The 20,117-nt window shown below is 54.1% G+C and overlaps 1 protein-coding gene across 2 annotated transcripts; it reads left to right on the plus strand.

Annotated features, from left to right (window-relative positions):
- Positions 1-4,604: 4,604 nt before the first annotated feature.
- LOC118835913 (zinc finger CCCH domain-containing protein 8-like) lies at positions 4,605-9,190 on the plus strand. Of its 2 annotated transcripts, XM_036743210.1 has the most exons (3): positions 4,605-4,683; positions 6,242-6,462; positions 7,192-9,190. In XM_036743210.1, the coding sequence occupies exon 3, from the start codon at positions 7,301-7,303 to the stop codon at positions 8,555-8,557; it is 1,257 nt and encodes a 418-aa protein (XP_036599105.1). In that variant the 5' UTR covers positions 4,605-4,683; positions 6,242-6,462; positions 7,192-7,300; the 3' UTR covers positions 8,558-9,190. The 2 variants fall into 2 exon arrangements, with proteins under 2 accessions (XP_036599105.1, XP_036599106.1); XM_036743211.1 differs by lacking the exon at positions 4,605-4,683 and having other exon boundaries at positions 5,699-6,462.
- Positions 9,191-20,117: the final 10,927 nt, after the last annotated feature.

The following is a 20,117-nucleotide window of genomic DNA, read 5'->3' on the forward strand; positions in this document are numbered from 1 at the left end:
CCATTTAACCCCTCTAAACATGCATTAGCTTTTTACAAAGGGCTGTTTACTTCAGAGATAGAGCAAATGCAGGAGTCCAAACATCCCTCCTCCATACCTCAGGGGTAAGCACTCTAGTACCACCTCAGGCTTTGGGGAGAGAGGATTTGGACTTCAGGCAGTTTCTACATAGCACTGGTCCTACCAAGTCCCTGTCCAGAGGTGGCATCTCTGCTGGGTGAGTCCTGGGCTCAGCTGCCATCCATCCCTAAGGCTACTCCCTTCCTCCATCTTTGGGTATCAGGGCTGAGTTGGCTGCAGATCATGTCCTGCCTCCACCCCTGCCAAGGCCCGCAGTCAAGGCCTGTATTCATAGGGCCACAATTGGCCTTGGCCAGCAAGGGCCCACGACTTCCCGCCTCCTTACAACATGGCCTCTCTTCTTTTACCAGAATGCTGATAAGCAGAAAGAATTCAGCCCAAAGAAAAGATCCCACCAAGAAAGGACTGGGCTGACTGAGGCTTTTGGAATTCCCTGTCCCAGACAGGGCCTTGTTCTGCAGCCAGTCAAAGAGCCTCCTCTTCATCCTGTGCTCTCAGCAGACCTAAATCATTTCCAAAAGGTCTGCATATGTTCCAGGCCTCCCCATTGCACACATCCTCACAGCTCTCCTGAAACCTCCCAAAGGCTCCTCATCCAGGCCCTTGTTCTGAAAGGAGAGAGGCATCCCTACACTGCCTGAGGACGCCTCCTTCCTGATGGTGAGGCAAAAGCACTTTTGGAAGGGAAAAAGGTGAGTTGAAGTCTTGCATAAAGTTCTTTCTATTTCTGGGTAACACCCTCCCCACTCAAGGGATAGCCCAGCTTGGGAACCAGGGCTAAGGAAGAGGTGGGGGTGTGGTGGGAAGGGGGTACGCTTCCTGGGGCACCACCCTCCAGAGAAGTCTAATGCATTGTACTACTACTTTGCTGTCCTCACGGCTGTGAGGAGGTGGTTGTCCCTATTTTATAGGTTAGGAGCCTGAGGCTCTGAGACATTCTCAGACTTGAAGCTACATCTCTAGGATGCAACTGAACTTCATCAGACCCTCCATTCTTGGGGCTGCCCCTGTGGTCCATGCAGGGGAAGGCACAACATTTCAGGGGCAGAAGGGGCCTGTGGAGCAGTCTTCCAGTTCAACAATTCACCCACCAAGTGATTACTTGTCTGGCCTTTGCCTAAAAGGAGAACCTGCTTCCCCTTGACAAGGCCTCCAGACAGCTAGCTCTCATTGCTACCCTTTGGTGCCAATCAGAGCAAGTGGGCCCCTTGCTCCCCTTGACAGCCTCTAAATTCCTGAATAGAGTCACCACAACCCCACCTTTCTTCCCCACCCTGTCCCAAGTCTCCCATTCTCCAGACCAAATATTTCCAGTTCCTTCCAGCAGCTCTCATATGAGAGGGGCCCAAGACCTTTCCCCCATACTGGCTGCCCACCTCTGCACGTTCTTAGGCTTATCAATGTCTTTCCTACACTGGGTTCTCCAGATGGGTCTGATGAGGACAAAGCATAGTGCAGCAGCTGGGTCTTAGGGCTGACTCACCTAGAGCTTGCAGGCCACTAAAGCCCCCAGGCATTTTAAAAAAGAACTAGTCTAACCACATTCCCCCCTACCCCAGGGAAGACAACATTTATTCCTACCCCATTTTTATGTGAGCCCATGGAATGCTGGGGGTCAGTGCCACAATCTAGCCTCATGGTCTGGATGCTTCCCAGCTTCTGGGAACTCTGCTGGCCCTGGCTGCTGAGATCTCTGCTAGCCCCTCAGTCATCATGGGGGACATCCTCATGCTCAGCCCACAGATCCAATTTCTTGTCACATCTCAGGACTCCACCTGTCTCTAGGATCCTGATGCTGGCCCTCCTCACCTTTCCTTAGGGCTATTCCAACAGCCTCATCTGCTTTCTCACTCTAGTGATCTAATAGCCTAGGACTGATCCTATCTCTTCCTGCTCCATGGGTGCCAGTGGCCCTGTTTCCTCAAATAGAAACTCCTCTGGCATTCAGAATCCTCCCTGAATGCCTCCCTAGATGGGCCTTTTCAACCTTCTCTCTTCATTCTCCACAATCCAGCTACACTGGCCAGGCCAGGGATGCTTTGGGCTTCTCCAAAGTTGCACAGGCAGACCACCTTCCAGAAAACCTAACTTTGAGGCACCAGGCGTTCAGCCAGTAGTCTTTCTCATCGAATGTAAGCTCCTCCAAGGCAGAGACCGTCTTGCCTTTCTATCCCTAGGACTAGGGCAACAAATGTTTGGGACACAGTAACCACTCATTGGGCAGCTAGGTGGGGCAGTGGATAGAGCACCAAGCCTAGAGTTGGGAAGACTCAAATCTGGCCTCACACTAGCAGTGTGACCCTGGGCAAGTCACTTAATCCCATTTGCATCAGTTTCCTCTTCTGCAAAACGAGCTGAAGGAACAGCAAACCACTCCAGTATCTCTGCTGAGAGAACCTCAAATGAGGCCATGTAGATTTGGCTGAAAAACTAAAGCACTTCATTGACTGAGCACCTTACTGCTTGTATGACCTTGAAGAAGCCCCAATTAGCCATTTTCAACGATTTACCAAAGATTTGGTCCAAAGAAACAAAAAGAATCAGTTTCCCCCTTAACTGAAGGTTTACCCTAAGAACAAATAGAATGGGGTTCACCTTACCAAAGGTTAGAATGAGGAACAAATGGAATCAGGCTGTACATATGCTATAACATGTTTATTTTCATTAAGCCAGAGTCAGGCATTGCATGGGAGTCAGAAAAAAATTCTGACCTCCTGAGGTAAACAAGCTGAAGGACACCCTTTGTACACTTAGAGCAACCTCAGATCAGGATGCCTGGGTCAGCCACAATTATAGTCTCTGTATGTGTTTATAATGTGAAAAAGAAATTTCTTAACGGAATAGACTGTAAATACGATAAGAGAGTATCAAGGAGTCAACTGAAATTACAGATCAAGGATTTCTGTTTTTCTTTTATCATTAATATGACATAAGAAAAGTCCCATTATTCAAGATAGTATCTGGTTCAAGGTGCCTGGTCTTTGGCATTCATAAACAGAAGAATGCTCCTGGTCATCTTCATCGGGCCCTGTAGTTGCTGATGTGCGAAGGAGCATTTTGAGTTCACTCACAGAGCAAAGCATGTCTGTTATGCCAGAGCATGCAAGGCATTATGATAGGTTAAGCCAAAATGTCTCTCCTGATTGGCCCATCCAGGTTTTAGGCCTTTCTCAGGTCTTGGGGGTTCAGAATGGTTTGGTGAGATGTTCACACTGTGAAGGCCTCAGTTTCCACTAAGTGCTCTCCAAAGTCCTTCCTAGCTCTGTGATCCTGAGAATGCCTGAGGCTCTGAGCTTTCCTAGATGTGATTTCTGATGTATTCCTTAACCTTCAGTTTTCCACTCTGCGACATGGCAAAAATGTGACACTTCTGATCTTCGCTGATGGACGTTGTAAAGAGCAGTGAATGGAAGGCCCCCGGAGGCGGCGGCTGTGCTGTGGTGGGGCTCATCCCCAGAATGGGGAGGCCTCATCGGCCAAAGATCAGTGTCGCTAATGGCAAGACCCGAAGATGCAGCAGTCAGGAAACAGTCCCCGGGCTCATCTTCTGCCTTCTTGTGCCAGGCCCGGTGGGGGGCACTTGGGGAGGACTCTTCTGGGCCTGTTTCCTCATCGAAGATGGACACGGGACGCTGAAGCCAACGGAGCCGGGAGGTGGGGGTGGGGCCCGCCTGCCCCAGTTACCCCGGCGGTAAAACAGCACCTACTTCTTTCAGTGTTGTGAGGATTAAATGAGATGCTTATAAAAAGCACTTTGTACGCTGACCAGCACACAGTAGGCGCTTCAATAGAGAATTTTTACACCAACCTCTGCGACTCTGGGAAAATCCTGCTTCCTGTCTCGGGGCCATCCCACGCCTCCGACCTGGGCTCCAGGCCTGGAATGCCCCCCGAGCTTCCTCCCAACCATCCTCGCCATCCCTCCCGCTGCCGGCGTCCTCCTTGTGGGCAGGGGCTGCGTCGTCTTCGTGCCCCCAGCACCCAGCAAAGGACCCGGCACCCTTGGGTGCTTAACGGACGCTTTCTAAAATTCGGTTACGAGCGCTTGCTAAGCGGCCCCTGGGTGCCCGGCCCTGGGTTGAGCACTGCGGACACAGGGGGCACAGGGCGGCTCAGGCCCTCGAGGAGCGCGCAGTCTGACGGGACAGGATAAGGAGGCAGGCGGTGCCCCGCCCCCTCTCATACTCTTATTTTATAAACACTGTTCCGGAAACAGCCGCTAAGGGACTGGGAGAGACTTCCTGCAGGAGGCGGGACTTAAGCTGAGTCCGAGAGAAGCCAAGAGGCTGAGGAGGGAAAGGGACTGGCGGAACGACCGAGGAACAACTTCACCGGAACTCTCGGTTCGCGTCCGGCGCGGAGCCTTCTGGGAGCGTCGGCATCTGCGCATGCGTAGATGCGCCGGCCCGGCTGGCGGCGCGTGTGAGGACGCGGCTGCGGCCGCCCCGCGGGACCGGGGAGTTTGCGCTTCGCGGTGACCATGGTGACCGCGGCGCCTTCGGGCCGCGCGTGACGTCACGTCGCACGTCGCGTGAGGGGGCGGAGTCGGTGCCTCTGAGCGTGCGTGGCGGCCGCCTGACCCCGCCAGACCTCCAGCTGCAGGTGCGTGCTCACGAACAGGATCGGGGTCAGGGTCCGAGGCAAGGGCACGCCAACCCATCTCCTCCCCCTCCCCTCGCGGCGCGGGCGGGGGCGCGTTCCCGTGGCCGAGAGGCGGAAGTCCTCCTAGGAGAGGTCCCTGACTTCCGCGGGGGGAGCAGCGCGCCGGGGTCTCGGGCTGCGGGTGGGGACCAGGGGTCCGCTCCTTCTCTGCCCCCGGGCCTGGAGGCGGGCGCTCTGGGGGGTGAGGAAGGGAGCGGCCCGGCTGAGGTGCGGGACGGGGGACGGGGCGCCCGAGCCTGGAGGCGGGGTTATTGTGGGAGGGGCCTCCCGGAGGAGCCTGTGGGTGAGGATCCCCCCACTTTGCCCTCCGCCCCTAGGGGAGGGGGCATCCCGGGCTTGGGTCAATCTGCGGGGGGGGGGGTGCGGCGCGAGGTCCCCCAGGGAGGCTTGGAGTCCCAGGGGCCGGCCTGGGTGGTGGCCTAACCCTTTCTGGGGGTGCCCTGGTTAGGCAGTCCGGGTGGGGGCGGGGGCCTTCAGGGCCCTTCCCGCCGGACCTGCCCCAAGCCCCCCCACCCCACCTTCGCTCTGATGGGCAGGCCTGGCCAGAGCCCCTGATCGGAGGCCCCGAGAGGTGGAGGGAGACCTCCTGTCCTTGAACCGCGGCCCCCTGCCCCCCAGCCTTGACTTAAGGCCGTGAGCTGGGAGGGAGGGTCCTCACCCCCCAGGCCGATTCGCCTTCAGGGGCTTGGTCCAGGATGGACCCTTCCGGGGTTTGGGGGGCCGGGAGGGAGGGGAGGATGATCCCTGACTTCGGTGCCCCCCCACCCCCAGGGCCCTCCCCAGCCCTCCTGCGTCCTCCCTCTCCAGCCTGGGAGGAGAGGGCCCTGGGGGAGGGAGGGAGCCTCGAGGCCTCCTGTGGAGGACTTCCTGTCCACTGCTGCAGGCCAGAGGGCATGGACGCAGTACGAGAGGGGAGGGGGTGTCTGAGCCCCTGTCTGTGCCTGGGGGAGGGGCGGCCCCCTTGTGCACCCGCGGCCCCCCACTGTCTTGTGTCTCTCCCTTGGGGACAAGGATCCCGCGCCCAGCGGCAGGGCACTGGGGCTGATCGCAGCTTGTGCTGGAGATCCTGCCCTCAGCCCAGGCGGGGCCAGGCCTGGATTTGATTCCAGCCCGTCCGTGGATCTTAGTTTGCCATCTGTTAAATGAGAAAATTGGGAGTTCCCTCTAATCTCTCACCTTTGAGCGTCTCCCCAGCTTTCCGGTGCCAGAGCCCCCTTACCCACTTAAACACCCATGAGGACCCCACACCCTGAGCTTCGGCTTCTCCGGGTTCTGTCAGTATTTCTGAGGGCTTCGTGTGGTTTTGAAGATCATTGGGACCCTTGAAGGGGGGTCCCTTTGAGAGCCGCTGGCTTCATGACCAAAGCCTTGGACTCAGTGGCATGGATCAGCTTTGTCGGCGTGGCCCAGTGTGTCCTCCGGGCCTTGGGAGGCCCATCTGCCAGCCCTCTGCCAAGGGACGGAGATGTGAGCGAGAAGGTCACTCCTCTCTTTTTAGGTGACTGACCCCCAGCCTCACTCTGGCCTGGAAACGTCCCCCCTCCTCTCTTCTGGACCCCCTAGAGCTGTGTCTCCATGGAGGTGACCATGCTCTGGTGGGGACACGACATTGAGTCTGGTTCCCCTTTGAGTGGGAGAAGGGCTGGGGCCTCAGGACGGGGCCACCCGAGGAGCAGAGGTTCCGAGGTTCGGTCAGCCCCCGGCCTGGACGCCAGAGAGGTGAGTGCCCTGGAGGCTTGTGTTTGGAAGGGGCCTCTTGGGGACATTGGTAGGTGAGGAGGGGTCTGTTGTGCCAGATTCCATTTATTCTGCAAGGCCCTGAAGGCAGAATTAGGAGTGTGGAGACTTGGCTCCAGGAAACACTTGTAAAAATTAGAGTGATCCCACAGCCCAGCTTCCTGCTGCAGGGGCCTTTCCAATTCTGAGAGTGGGTGATGCCAAGGAAGCCAGGCATGCCTCTGAGTCCTTCCACTGCCCCTGAGGTTGTCTGGGCCCTTAGACTCCTTGATTCTGCGAGCGTTGATAAAGCACCTACTGTGTGCCGGGCCCTGTGCTAAATGCAGGGAATGTTGAGGAAGGCAGAAGACAATCCCTGCCCTCACAGACCTTATAATCTAGTGGGAGAGACCATACACCAAAGGAAGCTGAAAAGGGGTGGCGGGGGCAGCACGGGAAGTGGGAGAAGACTCCAGAGCCCTGGTGCCTATGGCCCAGCCCTGCCCTCCTGGCAGAGGGGCAGAAGGCATCAACAGGAGGGCTGTGCAGAGTAATGAGATTCCCCACCGAAGGGTTTCTTGGAAAAGGGCAGTGCGGTAGAAGAGGACCTGTACAGGATCAGTTCATTGAGGGGTGAACATCTGGGAGGAGGTGGACAGGATGTGGGGGGCAGAGTGTTGGGAGATGGCCGCAGACCTATTGGGTGCTCTCACCACTTCACCTGTCTTCCAGGACAGCATTTGCCTGCGCCTCCCCGAAGGGACCCCGAGCTGACTTGTGGCTGGCTGGCCCGAAGGTGGCTTCCATCGCAGGGGAGACTCGGCCAGGAGCCGCGTGCAGCATGTCTTCCACGTTGTTCCCCACTGGCCTGGTGCCCTTCGAAGATCTCTTCTCCAAACCCCCGAATCCCATGCTCGGCCCCAGCTTGACTCAAGGTCAGCACGTCTTGGACCAGGAGGGCTGCGGGAAGCTGACCTGCCCACAGTCGAGTCCTGGGCTGTCCATGAACGCTCCACCCACTGGGCCCTCACCTAGCCCCACCAGCTTTGGGGATCTGGCCCATGAGCCTTCAAGCCCCTGCCGGGCCTCAGACCCTCCTTCCTTGGAGCCCAGCCCTGGCTGCAGCAGCTTGGAGGATGTATTCTGCAAACTTCCCAGCCCTGATGACCCTGGGGCCACACAGACACTGCCTTCTGGGGGTTCCCCCTGCTGGGATTTTGGGGACCTGTTTTGCAAACCCCCAAACCCCATGCTTTCCTCCAACATGGCACTCTCAGGCTTAGGAAGTATGGCCTGTGAACCTCTCCTCCTGGTGCCAACTCCAGCCTTGCCATCCTCCAGGCCTGCTCCTGGCCCAAGGCCCAGGACAGTGAGCCCAGACGATGCAACCTGCAGTCCCAGACCAGGGGAAGCCGGGTCCAGGAAACATAGCGGCCAAGGCAGCGGCCCATGGCTGGACAGCAAGAAGAGAACCAGGGAGTCCAGGGCTTCTGCCAAGGGGAAGCAGCCCCAGGAGGAGGACTTTGCTCAGCTCCTAGAACAGTATAGACGTGACAGGGAGGCCCTGGAGGCAGCCCCAGGGTCCCCGCCTGAGGAGGGCAGGACTGAGAAAGAAGCCAAGCGGAGTGCTGGGGGCGGGAATGCCAGCCGTGCCAAGAAGAGGAAGCGGGTGGGGACGGCAAAGGCCCAGGGCCCCACACGCCCTCCGGGCCCTCCTGCTGCCCCAGAGCATGCCCCCGTGAGCCAGGAGTTCATCCTGAAGAACACGGTGGCCCTGGGCTCCCACAGGGTGTGTAAGTACTTCCTGGCTGGACAGTGCGTCCGTGGAGAACAATGCCGGCTGGACCACGGGGCTGACGGCCTCAAGTTCCAGAAGCTCTGCAAGTACTATGTGCAGGGCTACTGTACGCGGGGTGACCACTGCCGCTACTTGCACGACGAGTTCCCATGTAAGTTCTTCCACACGGGTGTCAAGTGCTACCAGGGCGACCACTGCAGCTTCTCCCATGCGCCTCTGACGCCTGAGACGGAGGCCCTGCTGAGGTCCTCCCTGGCGGGCCCGGGTCCCACAGGGGCAACTCCTGCGGCTCCCTCCTGACAGCCAAGGGCAGACTGAGGGCCTCTCTGATGAGGCCTCGACCCGACCCTGAGCCTCGACTCTGAGTCCCTGCCTCGACCCAATCCTGAGCCTCAACCCCGACCCCGACCCCAAGCCTCGTTTCTTACTCTGAATCTCTACCTCAACCTCGACCCTGAGTTTCAACCCAGATTCCAAGCCTTGAACCCTGACTTCTGTGTTTGATAGAGATGGTAATTATTTTCCTCTGGTTAGCACCATGATTGCAATGAGTCATACTAAAAATGCCATGGAGTTAGGAGTAGTTGTTTATTCCCAACCCCCTGAGGGTTGTGGGACTTAGCAAAAGACAACTTTGAACCCAGTAAGGACTCTCTGGTGCACTTGTAGGACTGATCTCTGAAGGTGCCTCCAGCCAAGCTGTCTCTCACCCCCTCCACTGGCTACCTGGGATCTTCCCTCTTAGGGGCCCACACTTGGGACTTCTGTCTTGGGCAGACGAATACTGCTCTTCTGGGATACTAAGAAGGGAAGAGGCCTCCAGGGCTGAGGACATCAATGTTACTGTGCGGTGGGCCCTCACTTTTATTGTTTTTAAAACATTCCCACGTTAGTCATGTTGTATAAGAAGAATCAAAACAAAAGGGAAAAACCACAAGAAAGAAAAATCAAAAAAAAGAGAAAATATTGTATGCTTCGATCTGCATTCAGACTCCATAGCTCTTTCTCTGGGCGTGGTTAGCATTTTCCATCATGAGTCCTTTGGAATTGTCTTGGATCATCGCATGGCTGAGAAGACAAGTTTGTACACGGCACACTGTGGCTGTTACTGCGTCGGTGTTCTCTTGGTTCTGCTCCCTTCACTCGGCATCAGTTCATGCAAGTCTTTCCAGGTTTTTCTGAACTCTGCCTGCTCCTCATTTCTTATACCACAGTAGTATTCCATGACATTCCTATCCCACAATTCTGATGGGCATCCCCTCTGTTTCCAGTTCTTGGCCACCACAAATAGAGCTGCTAAAAGTATTTCTGTACATGTGGGTCCTCTTTGGGATACAGCCCTAGAAGTGATTGCTGGGTCAAAGGGTATGAACATTTTGGGGGGGGGGCAGGGCAGTTGGGGTTAAATGACTTGCCCAAGGTCACACAGCTAGTGCATGTGTCAAGTGTCTGAGGCCGGATTTGAACTTGGTCCTCCTGACTCCAGGGCGGGTGCTGTACTCACTGCACTACCTAGCTGCCCCAGTATGAACATTTTTATAACCCATTAGACTTAGTTCCAGATTGCGTTCCAGAATGGCTGGATCAACTCCACCAACAGTGCATTAGTGCTCTAGTTCTCCCCCATCTTCTCCAGCATTTGTGATTTTCCCATTTCGTCATGTTAGCCAATCTGATAGTTGTGATGTGGCACCTAACAGTTTTGACTCGCGTTTCTCTAATCAGTGATTTAGAGCATTTTTGCACATGACTGTACATAGCTTTACTTCCTCTGAGAACTGCCTGCTCATATCCCTGGACCATTCTTTGGTAGCTCCCTCACTGTTACTGAGAGACAGCCTGAGGAAGGTTCTGACACATGTTGATCATGTTGCCTTGGACGTGTCTCTTCCACTTGACTGGCTCAGTTTCCCTCCCAAGGAGCAGGTGTGAGGCTGGATGAAGGGAAATGCTTTTGATGGACTCAGGCAGTGCTTAGTCAGTAGGTGAATGTCGGCTATCCTCCTTGGGATATGTCCCCCATCTCGGGGTGAGGGGGCAGAGCATCCCCCATCTTGGGGGCAGGGCTCCCAAGTCCACTGTAGCAGCCACCCTGGGGCGCTGGCAAGTCCACGGAATGGACTAGCAGCAGCTGGGACGTCCTGTACCTCTGGTGTCCCTTGGTTTACAAAATGATATCTGCCCCCTGAGCCTGGGAAGTAGGTTGTGGGAGGAGGGAGGCCCCAGGACTGCAGCTGGCATGCCCACTATGCCCCCTTGCTATTAGGGAGCAATGATGGTACTGGAGGCTCAGCAGTCAGGATCTCCCCCATTGCAAAGAAAGGGAGAGAGCTGAGTGTTTGAACAGGAAACCCTGTCCTGGGGACTGCTGGGAAAGCAGCCGCTGTCACCCCTCAGGGACGGCCCGCTGGCCTGCACACAGAACTTCCTTCCTGGTTTGGATGAGTTGGGCTTGTCTCAGGGCAGCAATCGCTGGGGCTGGGGGCAGACCATCAATCGCTGGGTGGCCGGGTGACCTTGAGCAAGCTCAGATCCTTCCCTTCCAACAACTCTGTCAAGTGGGTTGAAAGCCCCTTTCACACCTTTGATTCTTAGGTGCTCGGGGATGGGAGGAAAGTCATATAAGCTGAGCTCATCCTTTAAGTAGGATGGGATTGAAGTTCTGTTGGGGCCGCTCCTGAGGGCCCTGATGTCCCCATTAGAAATGAGGGATACGGTCCAGAAGATGTCCCCTTGACGGTCAGATAGGGCAGCCTTGTGCTGGAGGGAGGCCACAGCTTCCTCTTTGCCCTTGGCCCTTCCTGTTTGGGTCCGTGGCCTCCTGAGCAGTAACACACTCGATCACAGAATCCCAGCTATTGGAGCTATTGGTCCTGTAGAGATGATCTAGCCCAATGCCCTGTCTATAGATGGGGAGACTGAGGCCCAAGAGAAGGGAAGGTCCTGTGAGAGGTAGGATTCTGTCTCATGAAGGGGCACACTGAGTGTCAGGAAGAGGAAAGCCAGCTACCACACTGGTGCCAGTCAGGCCTGTGGAGACCAAGGCTGGAGCTGCCCCACCCCTCTGCCCGAGGGCTCTTCTCACCATCTTCATCTGGCGATATGCCCTGAGGGCCATTTGGAGGGAGGAGAGCAAGGAAGAACTAGGCACTTTGCAAATATTAGCTCCTTGGCCCTTATTACAGACTCGTGAGAGAGGGAGGTGCTGTTAGGACCCCTAGTTTACAGTTGGGGAAACGGAGGCAGGCAGCAATGAAGTGACCTGCCCTGGATCACCCAGCTATGATGTGCCAGGTCTTCTAGCTCCAGACTCCAGACTCTGCATTGTGGTGCCCTTCCCTTCCCCCCACTCCCAGCTGCTGATGGGCTTCCTTTGCCTCATCCATCTAACCCCATCCCCCAATCTGACTTGCACTGCCCATCTTGGCTTCTCAGGCCCAGTGTCTAAGAGATGACAGGCGGAAGTGAGGTCTAGGGAGGGAGGAGGGTGATGAGGAGGCAGGTGAAGACATCAGGGCTCTTCCCTTCTTCGGGATTCCTGGGCAGGGCCAGGAGAACAAGAGGCCTGGGAGTAGTAACTTCTAGAACTCTGGAAGTCTTTCAAAGCCTGAGCCTGTGAGGCAGGTTGGGCAGGCATCCTCAGAGGAGAAGCAAGATCAGTGAGGAGCCAGGGCCTTGACCGAGGGGCTTCCCCACCTCCTTGCAGAGCCCTGGGCTCATGCCCAAGTCCTCAGTGCGAGTCATGGGTGGGCATCCAATCTGAGAAGGCCACTCCAGGACAGAGGGACTTGGGAGAGACATAACGAAAAGACCCTCTGAGGGCACCAAACCCAACCCTTCTTGTGCATGTGGGGAAAGAGAGCCCAGAGGGATGGGGCAGACTGAGCAATGGAAGGTGCTTATTGACTCCACGTCCAGTTACCTTTGGTCCCCAGCACCTTGATTTCCCTCCAAACCAGGATCTTGAGGATTGGTGAGGGCCAGGGCCTGACCTGCGGCCGAACTGATCCTGGGCCATAGGAGCAGAGACTTAAAGGACCCAGAGAGCTTCCAGTCTTGGGGTTCTTCACCTTCTTGTGTGTCAAGGACTCCTTGGGCAATTCCATGGCTCCCCTCCCCCCACTCTCAGCTGAGACCCCTGCTTCCTCCTCACCATCACTCAGGTGCTTCTGCCCATCTCCCATGATGAGGTGGGGCTGACCCCTGACCAAGGCTGACCCTTCCACCTGCCCAAGTGACCCCCCTCCATCCCATCTTCTCCCACAGATGGCCCCCCTCTGTCACTCCTACTCTCAGCTGAGACCTGTACTTCCTCTTCACTTCCTCACCATCACTCAGGTGCTTCTGCCCCTCTCCTCCTTCCCCATCTCATCTTCAGTCTCTTCCTCTCTCTTGTATCTTCTACTGGCTACAAACATGCCCATATCTCCTTTCTCAAAAAGCCCTCAGATGATCCTTCATCCTCACTACCTATCATTCCCTATCTCTTCTCCCTTTCATGGTTAAACTCCTTGAGGAAGCTACCAGTACTCAATGTCTGCTTCCTTTCCTCTCACTCCATCCTTAATTCCTTGCAATCTGGCTTCCGATCTTCTCCCTCTATCCTACTTGGCTTGGTGATCTAGTCTCCCAAGGATTTAATTACTGTCTCTATGCTGAGGATTCTGTAGTTTTCCTCCCTTCCGCTCCCTGGGCCAAGCAGGATGAGCCTAATCCAGCTTTCCCATGGGCCTCCTCAACTCAGAGAATATCGTCAAATAGACCCAGAGAGGGAGAGGAGTGATGATCCAGGTCCCACGCAGATCCGGTGGGAGAACTTCTGGCTGCCAGCCCTGGTTTGGGAGACCTGATGCCTGCTTACTACCATCTATGAATGAGGGGATTGGACTGATGGGTGTCTAGGATCCCTCTTGGCCGCAGGTCTGTGACCCAAGGGTCCAGGGCAGTGCTCTCTGTTGAGTTGATGAATGAATGCAAACAACTGGAGAGAAGGGGAGTGAGCAGTACCTGGGCCCTGGTTGGGGAAAAGGATGGCAATTTGAAATGTTGGGCCATAGAGGAGCTCCATTCTGGTTCAAGAAAGGCACAGAGCATAGGAACACTGGAAAGGACCCTAGAAAGCCTGGAATTACCCCCTCTCATTTTACAGACTGGGAAACTGAGGCCCAGAGAGGTAAAATGCCTTGCTCAAGGTCATCCAGGGAGTAGATGGCTGAGGAAGGATTTGAACCCAGGTCCTCTGGCTTCGGACCCAGTACTCTACCAAGCAGAATCCCCTCTATGCTAGGAAAGAAAGAAGGGCCGTAGAACCTGGATGACTGTCACTGTCCCACCCATCCCAGCAGGAGTTAGGGTCAGGGTTGGAGGGGATGCTCCTTTGTGAGGCTCTCGGGTTCCTCCCAGCTTTCCTGCTGTTAAAACCAGAGGTCTGTTTGTCCATCCTGGCTGGTATACCCTTGCCTTCCTCTGGAGACTGCTGGGCATGAGCCTGATTGTGACTCTGCTTTAGGGTGAAATCCAGCCCTGGCTAGCCACCAAACCCAGCCCAGCTGTGATCACTCTGGGTGGAGGGAAGGGTCACTTTCACACTCAGCCCAGGCACTCCAAGGCTTTGCCCCTGTCACCTGAAATCTCATTGAAACCTCTCATAATACAGAACTGGATAGGATCTTAGTGTTTTCAAGGTCAACTCCATCATTTTACAGACAGGGAGCCTGAGGGCCAGAGAGGGAGAAGGCCTTGAATCCTTCCTGGCCTGGAGACTGTGGTCTTCTGGATATCTGAGAATTGGTTGACATACCTAGGGATGCTTTGGCTAGAAAAGGGAAGCCTGGTGATGGGGAGAGACTGGGGCACAGTGCAATAGAAGTCTTCAGGTGTCTGGAAAGTTGGCATGTGGAAGATGGATTAAACTTATGCTGCTTGGGGGGACAAAGCCAAGATTTCAGAGTTGTTAGCATTCATACTAACTCTTCCAATGTTCCCTTCTAAGTAACTTTTGAAAAGCACGTCAAATTGAATTCTAAGAAGCATGACCAAGGAAAAGTCACAGTGAGTCATGTTTCCAGTCCAGGACAGCTTAGAAGGGTAGAAAGAGAGGTCTGCAGCACTGTGGTGGGGGTTGCCCAGGAGGGCAGCTTGATGGAAGGGACACCGGCTGTGGGTCTCGAAGGTAGAGGTGGCAGCGGTGGCGGCAATGGCAACACCAAGACTGCTCTGCGCCCAAAGACAGTAAAGTAATCAAACTCTTGGTCATAACGAGATTATAGGGGATCCCTGCGTTCCTACCAGTGCAGGGCAGGGCAGCAGCCAGTTCCAGGGTGGAGTGGAGTGAAGACCAGGAGGGCAGTAACCAGATCACTCATTGATCACACTACCTTGGAAGCACCAAAAACTTACAGGCCCCCAGACCTAGATGTGAAAAGAGTAGGTCATCAAAGCCTAAAACTTAGAACACACACACACACGCACACGCACACGCACACGCACGCATGCACACACATGCACGCACACATGTGTACACACACACACGCACATGCGCACACACACACACGCACACACACACCTCAGAGGTAAACAGAATCTAACATAATGGCCAGAGATCCAAAATAGATTGGAAAAATGAGCAAACAACAAAAAAAGAACCAGACCATAAAACGCTACTTAGGCGACAGAGCTGAAGACACAAAACTCAGAAGAGAGTGATATGAAAACAGCCACAAGCAAAGCCTCAAAGAAAAATGTGACTTGGACATAATCCCAGGAAGGTCACCTTGGATAGTTCTTAAGTAGGAGTGTGTGGGTAGATTTATCTTCCAGTTCTCGCTGACCCCTAGAAACATTATTGTTGCTTTTGACCTAAAAATCCCAGCGTTGGTAACCTATCCTGCCAGTGTTACCAAGAACCAAACAGGGAGCTGTTCAAAGACTTTCATTGTTTGTTGATGCAAAGCCTGGAAGCCCCCTAAATGCCCACCCATAGAGATGCATGAAGTCAATTATGGTTAATTAATGTAATAATGTACTGCAACTAATATTAGATTCAGCTGACTTCTGCAGGCATTAATGTGGCCCCCACTGTGTACTAGGTGATGGAACAGGTACAAGGGATGCCAAGACAAATCAAAGCAGGCCCTGCCCATCAAGAACCTTGTTATAGATAGATCCCAAAGAGTGAGAATAAGAAATCCCCTTTGCAACTCTTGCGTTGTTCCAATTCTCACTGTATATTATAGTTGGAACCAGTCACCACATTTTACCGACTTATGTATGTTCATAACTTTGAACAGTGCAAATTTAAGAAAAATGGTTTTCCCCAATTACACATAAAAACAACTTTTACCATTCATTGTTTTTCTTTGAGTTTTGCTCCTGAGAGGGTAAGCAATCCGATTGAGGTTATATACATGTGATCGTGTAAAACGTTTCCATATTAGGCATTTTGAACAGTGCAAATTGGAATGGAGTCAACCAGAGAGGATCCATTGTTCAAATGCATGGAGAACCCTGTGAACAACAGCAAGAAAAAGGAAATACAACATGCTTGCACAGTAAACAGAGGACACTGGAGGAGGTGCTGGGTTGCTGGCCTTCATTCTTGGTGAGAACCAAGATGACATCACTGTGCTGGAACCGAGATTCCGTGTGTCCGACTGTGGCTGATCAGGCCAACAGGAGCTCGGAATGCTCTACCTCAGGTCAGGCACTAACAGTCCCTGTGAACATTTGGGGTGGATGCTCCAAACTTGCCCATCCTGCACTTCCTTTGAGCTGTCTCAGTTCTGCTTTGCTCATAGAGCACAGCGCCTTCTCTGATGTGGGCACACCAGGCTGAGCGGTTCTGGGCCAGTGGGTCCTATGTCACACAATCAATTCCAGAGTTCTTGAGAGAGACCTTGAGAGTGTCCTCGTGTCCTCGAGAGAGGCTCCACATCAGAAACCGCTGAGATTTTATCAATGGCAATGATATGAAAAAAGAGGCCTGACTATCTACTTTGCTGTTGCCCCTGAGAACCCTGGGACCTTCCTATCAGACTTGTAGCTAAACCCTTACCTGGCTGTTGTCTCCACCATTAGTGCTGGTGAACTCCTAGGGAGCAGGGGCTGTCTCACTTTGCCCCAGTACTTAACACAAACTAAGGACTTAATAAATGATTCCTTCCTTCCTTCCTTCCTCCCTCCCTCCCTCCCTCCCTCCCTTCCTTCCTTCCTTCCTTCCTTCCTTCCTTCCTTCCTTCCTTCCTTCCTTCCTTCCTTCCTTCCTTCCTTCCTTCCTTCCTTCCTTCTCATAGTAGGTACTTAATAAATACTATCTGACTTTTTCTGTTTCTGGACACTTCCCCTCCTCAGCCTCTCTCCCTCCTTTTCTCCCTGCTCCTCTCCCACTCCCCACCCCTGGCTGCCTGCCCGTCTCTTGTCTTAGAAGGAGGAGCTAAAAAGGATCACCGATACCTTGAACCCCACAGTTTCGTTTCGCAGGGGAGGACACTGAGTCACAGTGAGGGGTATCCTGGTCTCCACATTGAGCAGATAACCCAGAAGGAGCAGCATTGCATTTTAGAAGCAGCTGTGTCCCCACCTCACCTTCTCCCTGCTTTTCCCCTCTTGGGCTCCTGCTGTGACCCGGACTCTCCCCAGCTGGCTCACCCTTTTCCCATCTCTTTACACCTCTAGCTCTCCACACCTCAGTGTTTCTCCCGCAACTGTCTTCAGCCTCCTTCCCACCCAGCCCCATCTGTCTGTCTCTCTTTTTCTCCCGGATCTCTGACTGTCCAGAAGTCTCTGCTTTTGTCAACCAGATCATGGAATTGCAGCTCCCGTTAGGAGCAGGCCAGGGAGGAGGTACAACAGATGGGAGGCAGTTTCTTGGTCCTTCTGTCACCTCATTTACCAGAAGGCCCCCTGCCCACCCCCACCCCCCAGAGACTCAGCCAGGACTGACTGAGCCAAGAACAGAACCAGAAGGGGGTGGGACAGGATTTGGCGTTGAGGTGCTAATGGGGCTGTCAGGAACAAGGGCCCAGGGGAGCAAAGAGAGGTGCAGGGAGGAGGGAGGACTCTGAGGACTGGGTAGGTCCAGGCTCCAAGGCTGTATGTATCCTGGGCCTGGAATACGGGGTTCTGCCAGGATAGGAGTTTGGGGGATCTAAGCAGTGGCTGCCGGAGCATCAGAGGGGTTCAGTGTTCATGTACGTGGATGGGGGTGGGGTAAAGGGAGGCTTACTCAAGCCAGGTCTTTGCTTATTGCTGATCCCCTCCCCTGGAGCACCATCTCTCAGCTACCTCCCAATTCACTGCCTTCCCCTTCTACCCCAAATTCTAGGAGGCCAAGCTCCAGTCCAGCTTCACTTTGGGTGGGTGAGGTGTGGGGAGACTTTGGAGACACCCTCCTGAGCTCCTCTTCACAAGCTCTGTGTCCCCAGTAGGCCTAGGGAGGCTGGCCCATCCTACTTGGCCCCTCATCTTACTGGGGCACAGCACCCATGGCCTCATTCCTCTGCTCCAGGTGGTACAGGCAGGCCTGGGAGCTCAGTGGTGGGAGGTGGAGGGTTCCCCACATCAGAGGATTTCTAGAGGAAGATGCCGGGGGGCTCCAGGGCCATGAGGAGACTGAGGCCCAGAGTATGGGCTGGACTTGGCCACAGGCCCATGTGGACATACCTGAGCTGGGACCTGAAGCTGAGAAGCAGCATTCTCCCTAAAATCCCTGCCTCAGCAAGGAGGACCCTACCCTTTGGGGAAGCCAAGGGTCTGAGCAAGTGCTAGGGTGGGCCCAAAGGGCTGAGATGAGCAGCCACAGAAGGCCTGACCTCAAATCATTTTCCTTTTTTTCAGCCTCTGCCCCAGCCAGGAACACAGGCAGGGTGAAGGAAGGGGAAGCCACCATCTCCTGAGGTTAGCAACCTGTCTCCCTAGCCCAGCAAAGGCTACACCTTGCTCAGTCTGGGGGTCCCTGGGTGGTCTGAGATGCTAAATCTCAAGGCCAGAGCACAGGGGAGGCATACCCAGGAGCAGACATACCTGGCCCCAAAATGTCCTGTGGATCCCTCCAAGAGAATGTCAGCTCCTCTCACCTGGAGGTCAGGATGTTGAGGGATCGCTCCCCAGGGATGTCAAAATGAGTATCCTCTAGGGATAGGGGATGGACCAAGTGACTGCTGGCACCCATTCCAACTCAGAAATGCTGTAGTTCTGTAATATCCTTGAGGGAAGGGGTACCCAGCAGCCAGGACAAGAAATCAAGAATTTAAAGTGATTTAATAAGGAGGGAGGTGTTAGGGTCTTGACCAGCAAGTTGCCCTATCTCAGTACGCAATGATGAGGCGGGAGCAAAGATGGATATAACTCCAATTTGTTGGAAGCCATTATCCATTTTTATAGGTTTTTGCACTACATAAGCAGAAGCAGGTGTTCAAGGGGATGAAGGCATGGGAAAAAAGGGATACACTTCAGTAATGTATTGTTGCACTTAGATTAGAAGTAAGTAGCGATATCTGGTGGGAAGAATCTGGATTATTGTAAACTATGCTGCCTACAAGCGTATGGGAAAACTAGGGCTGTGGTAAGGTGGTTTCCAAAGGAGTATGGGAACAGGAGGGGGTGCTATTCTACAGTGACAGGGAAGGCTGAGAACAGGAGGAGAATGCTGTTTCTACAGTATCTAAAGAGGCCTGGGAAGGCTTGGGCAGAATACAAACTGGTATCAATACTGTATGAGCTATGTGAGGCATGGGGCAGGATGCCCTTGTAAAGTATCCAAGAAGTTCTCACTAATTAAAGCATGTTTGTGTTAGGCACTGGTTCAAGAGCATTAGGCAGTGGCCAGCTGGGTTCCTCCTACTGGGCTTGTGAGTCCTTGGTGAATGGACTCTGCCTGCATGAGAAAGGATGGCTATCAGAGCAAGAGGGGGGCTGCTAGGGGGGCTGTTAGGGACGGAAGTCTTTCCTCCGGGAGTGCTAGGGTCCGAGCAGCCCCAGGGTCAGCACTAGCTCCCTACAGGGAGGGAGGGAAGGAAGAAAGGAAGGAAAGAAGGAAGAAAGGAAGGAAGGAAAGGAGGAAGGAAGGGAGGAAGGAAGGAAAGAAGGAAGGAAGGAAGGAAAGGAAAGAAGAGAGGGAGGGAAGGAAGGAAGGAAGAGAGGAAGGAAGGAAAGGAGGAAGAAAGGAAGGAAGGAAGGAAAGGAGGAAGAGAGGAAGGAAGGAAAGAAGGAAAGGGGGAAGGGAGGGAGGGAGGAAAGGAGGAAGGAAGGAAGGAAAGAAGGAAGGAAGGAAAGAAGGAAGGAAGGAAGGAAGGAAGGAAGGAAAGAAGGAAAGAAGGGAGGGAGGGAAGGAGGAAGGGAAGGAAGGAAGGAAGGGAGGGAAGGAAGGAAATACACATTTATCAAAGACCTTCCATGTGTCTTGACTCTTGTGCTAAGCAGCACACAAGCAGAGAAGATGGGACATAGTCTCCAGAGAAGGTGCTGATATTTTGAAGAGACATTCAGGACCTTTTGGATACTTAATCAGTGTTGCTGAACTGAATTAATGACAACTGACCCTCCTCCCTGGGGTAGAAACAGAACTAGAACTGTTTTACAGATGAGGAAACTGAGGCACAGACAGGTTAAGTGACTTGTCCAAGCCTCTGAGGTGGAGCTTGAACCCAGAGCCTCTGGCTTCAGAGTCAAGGTTTATTCAGAAGCAGATCTATGGGAGCAAATTCCCCTGAGGAAAGGCATCCCTCCCTCTAGGAGTAGGGGTCCTTTCCTACTAAGAACAGGGAGAGGGAATAACAGGGCTCCAGGAGAAACCTGGAGGAAGCTGGGAGTTGGGGTTCCTTGAGAATAGCTCTGGGGGAGCTTCCCTTGGCCTAGCTCTGGG

The sequence above is a fragment of the Trichosurus vulpecula genome, chromosome 2, assembly GCF_011100635.1.
Source record: "Trichosurus vulpecula isolate mTriVul1 chromosome 2, mTriVul1.pri, whole genome shotgun sequence".
NCBI lineage: Eukaryota > Metazoa > Chordata > Mammalia > Diprotodontia > Phalangeridae > Trichosurus > Trichosurus vulpecula.

Coding starts and splice junctions, on each gene's coding strand:
- LOC118835913 (XM_036743210.1), top strand. CDS start 7,301: ATGTCTTCCACGTTGTTCCCCACTGGCCTGGTGCCCTTCGAAGATCTC.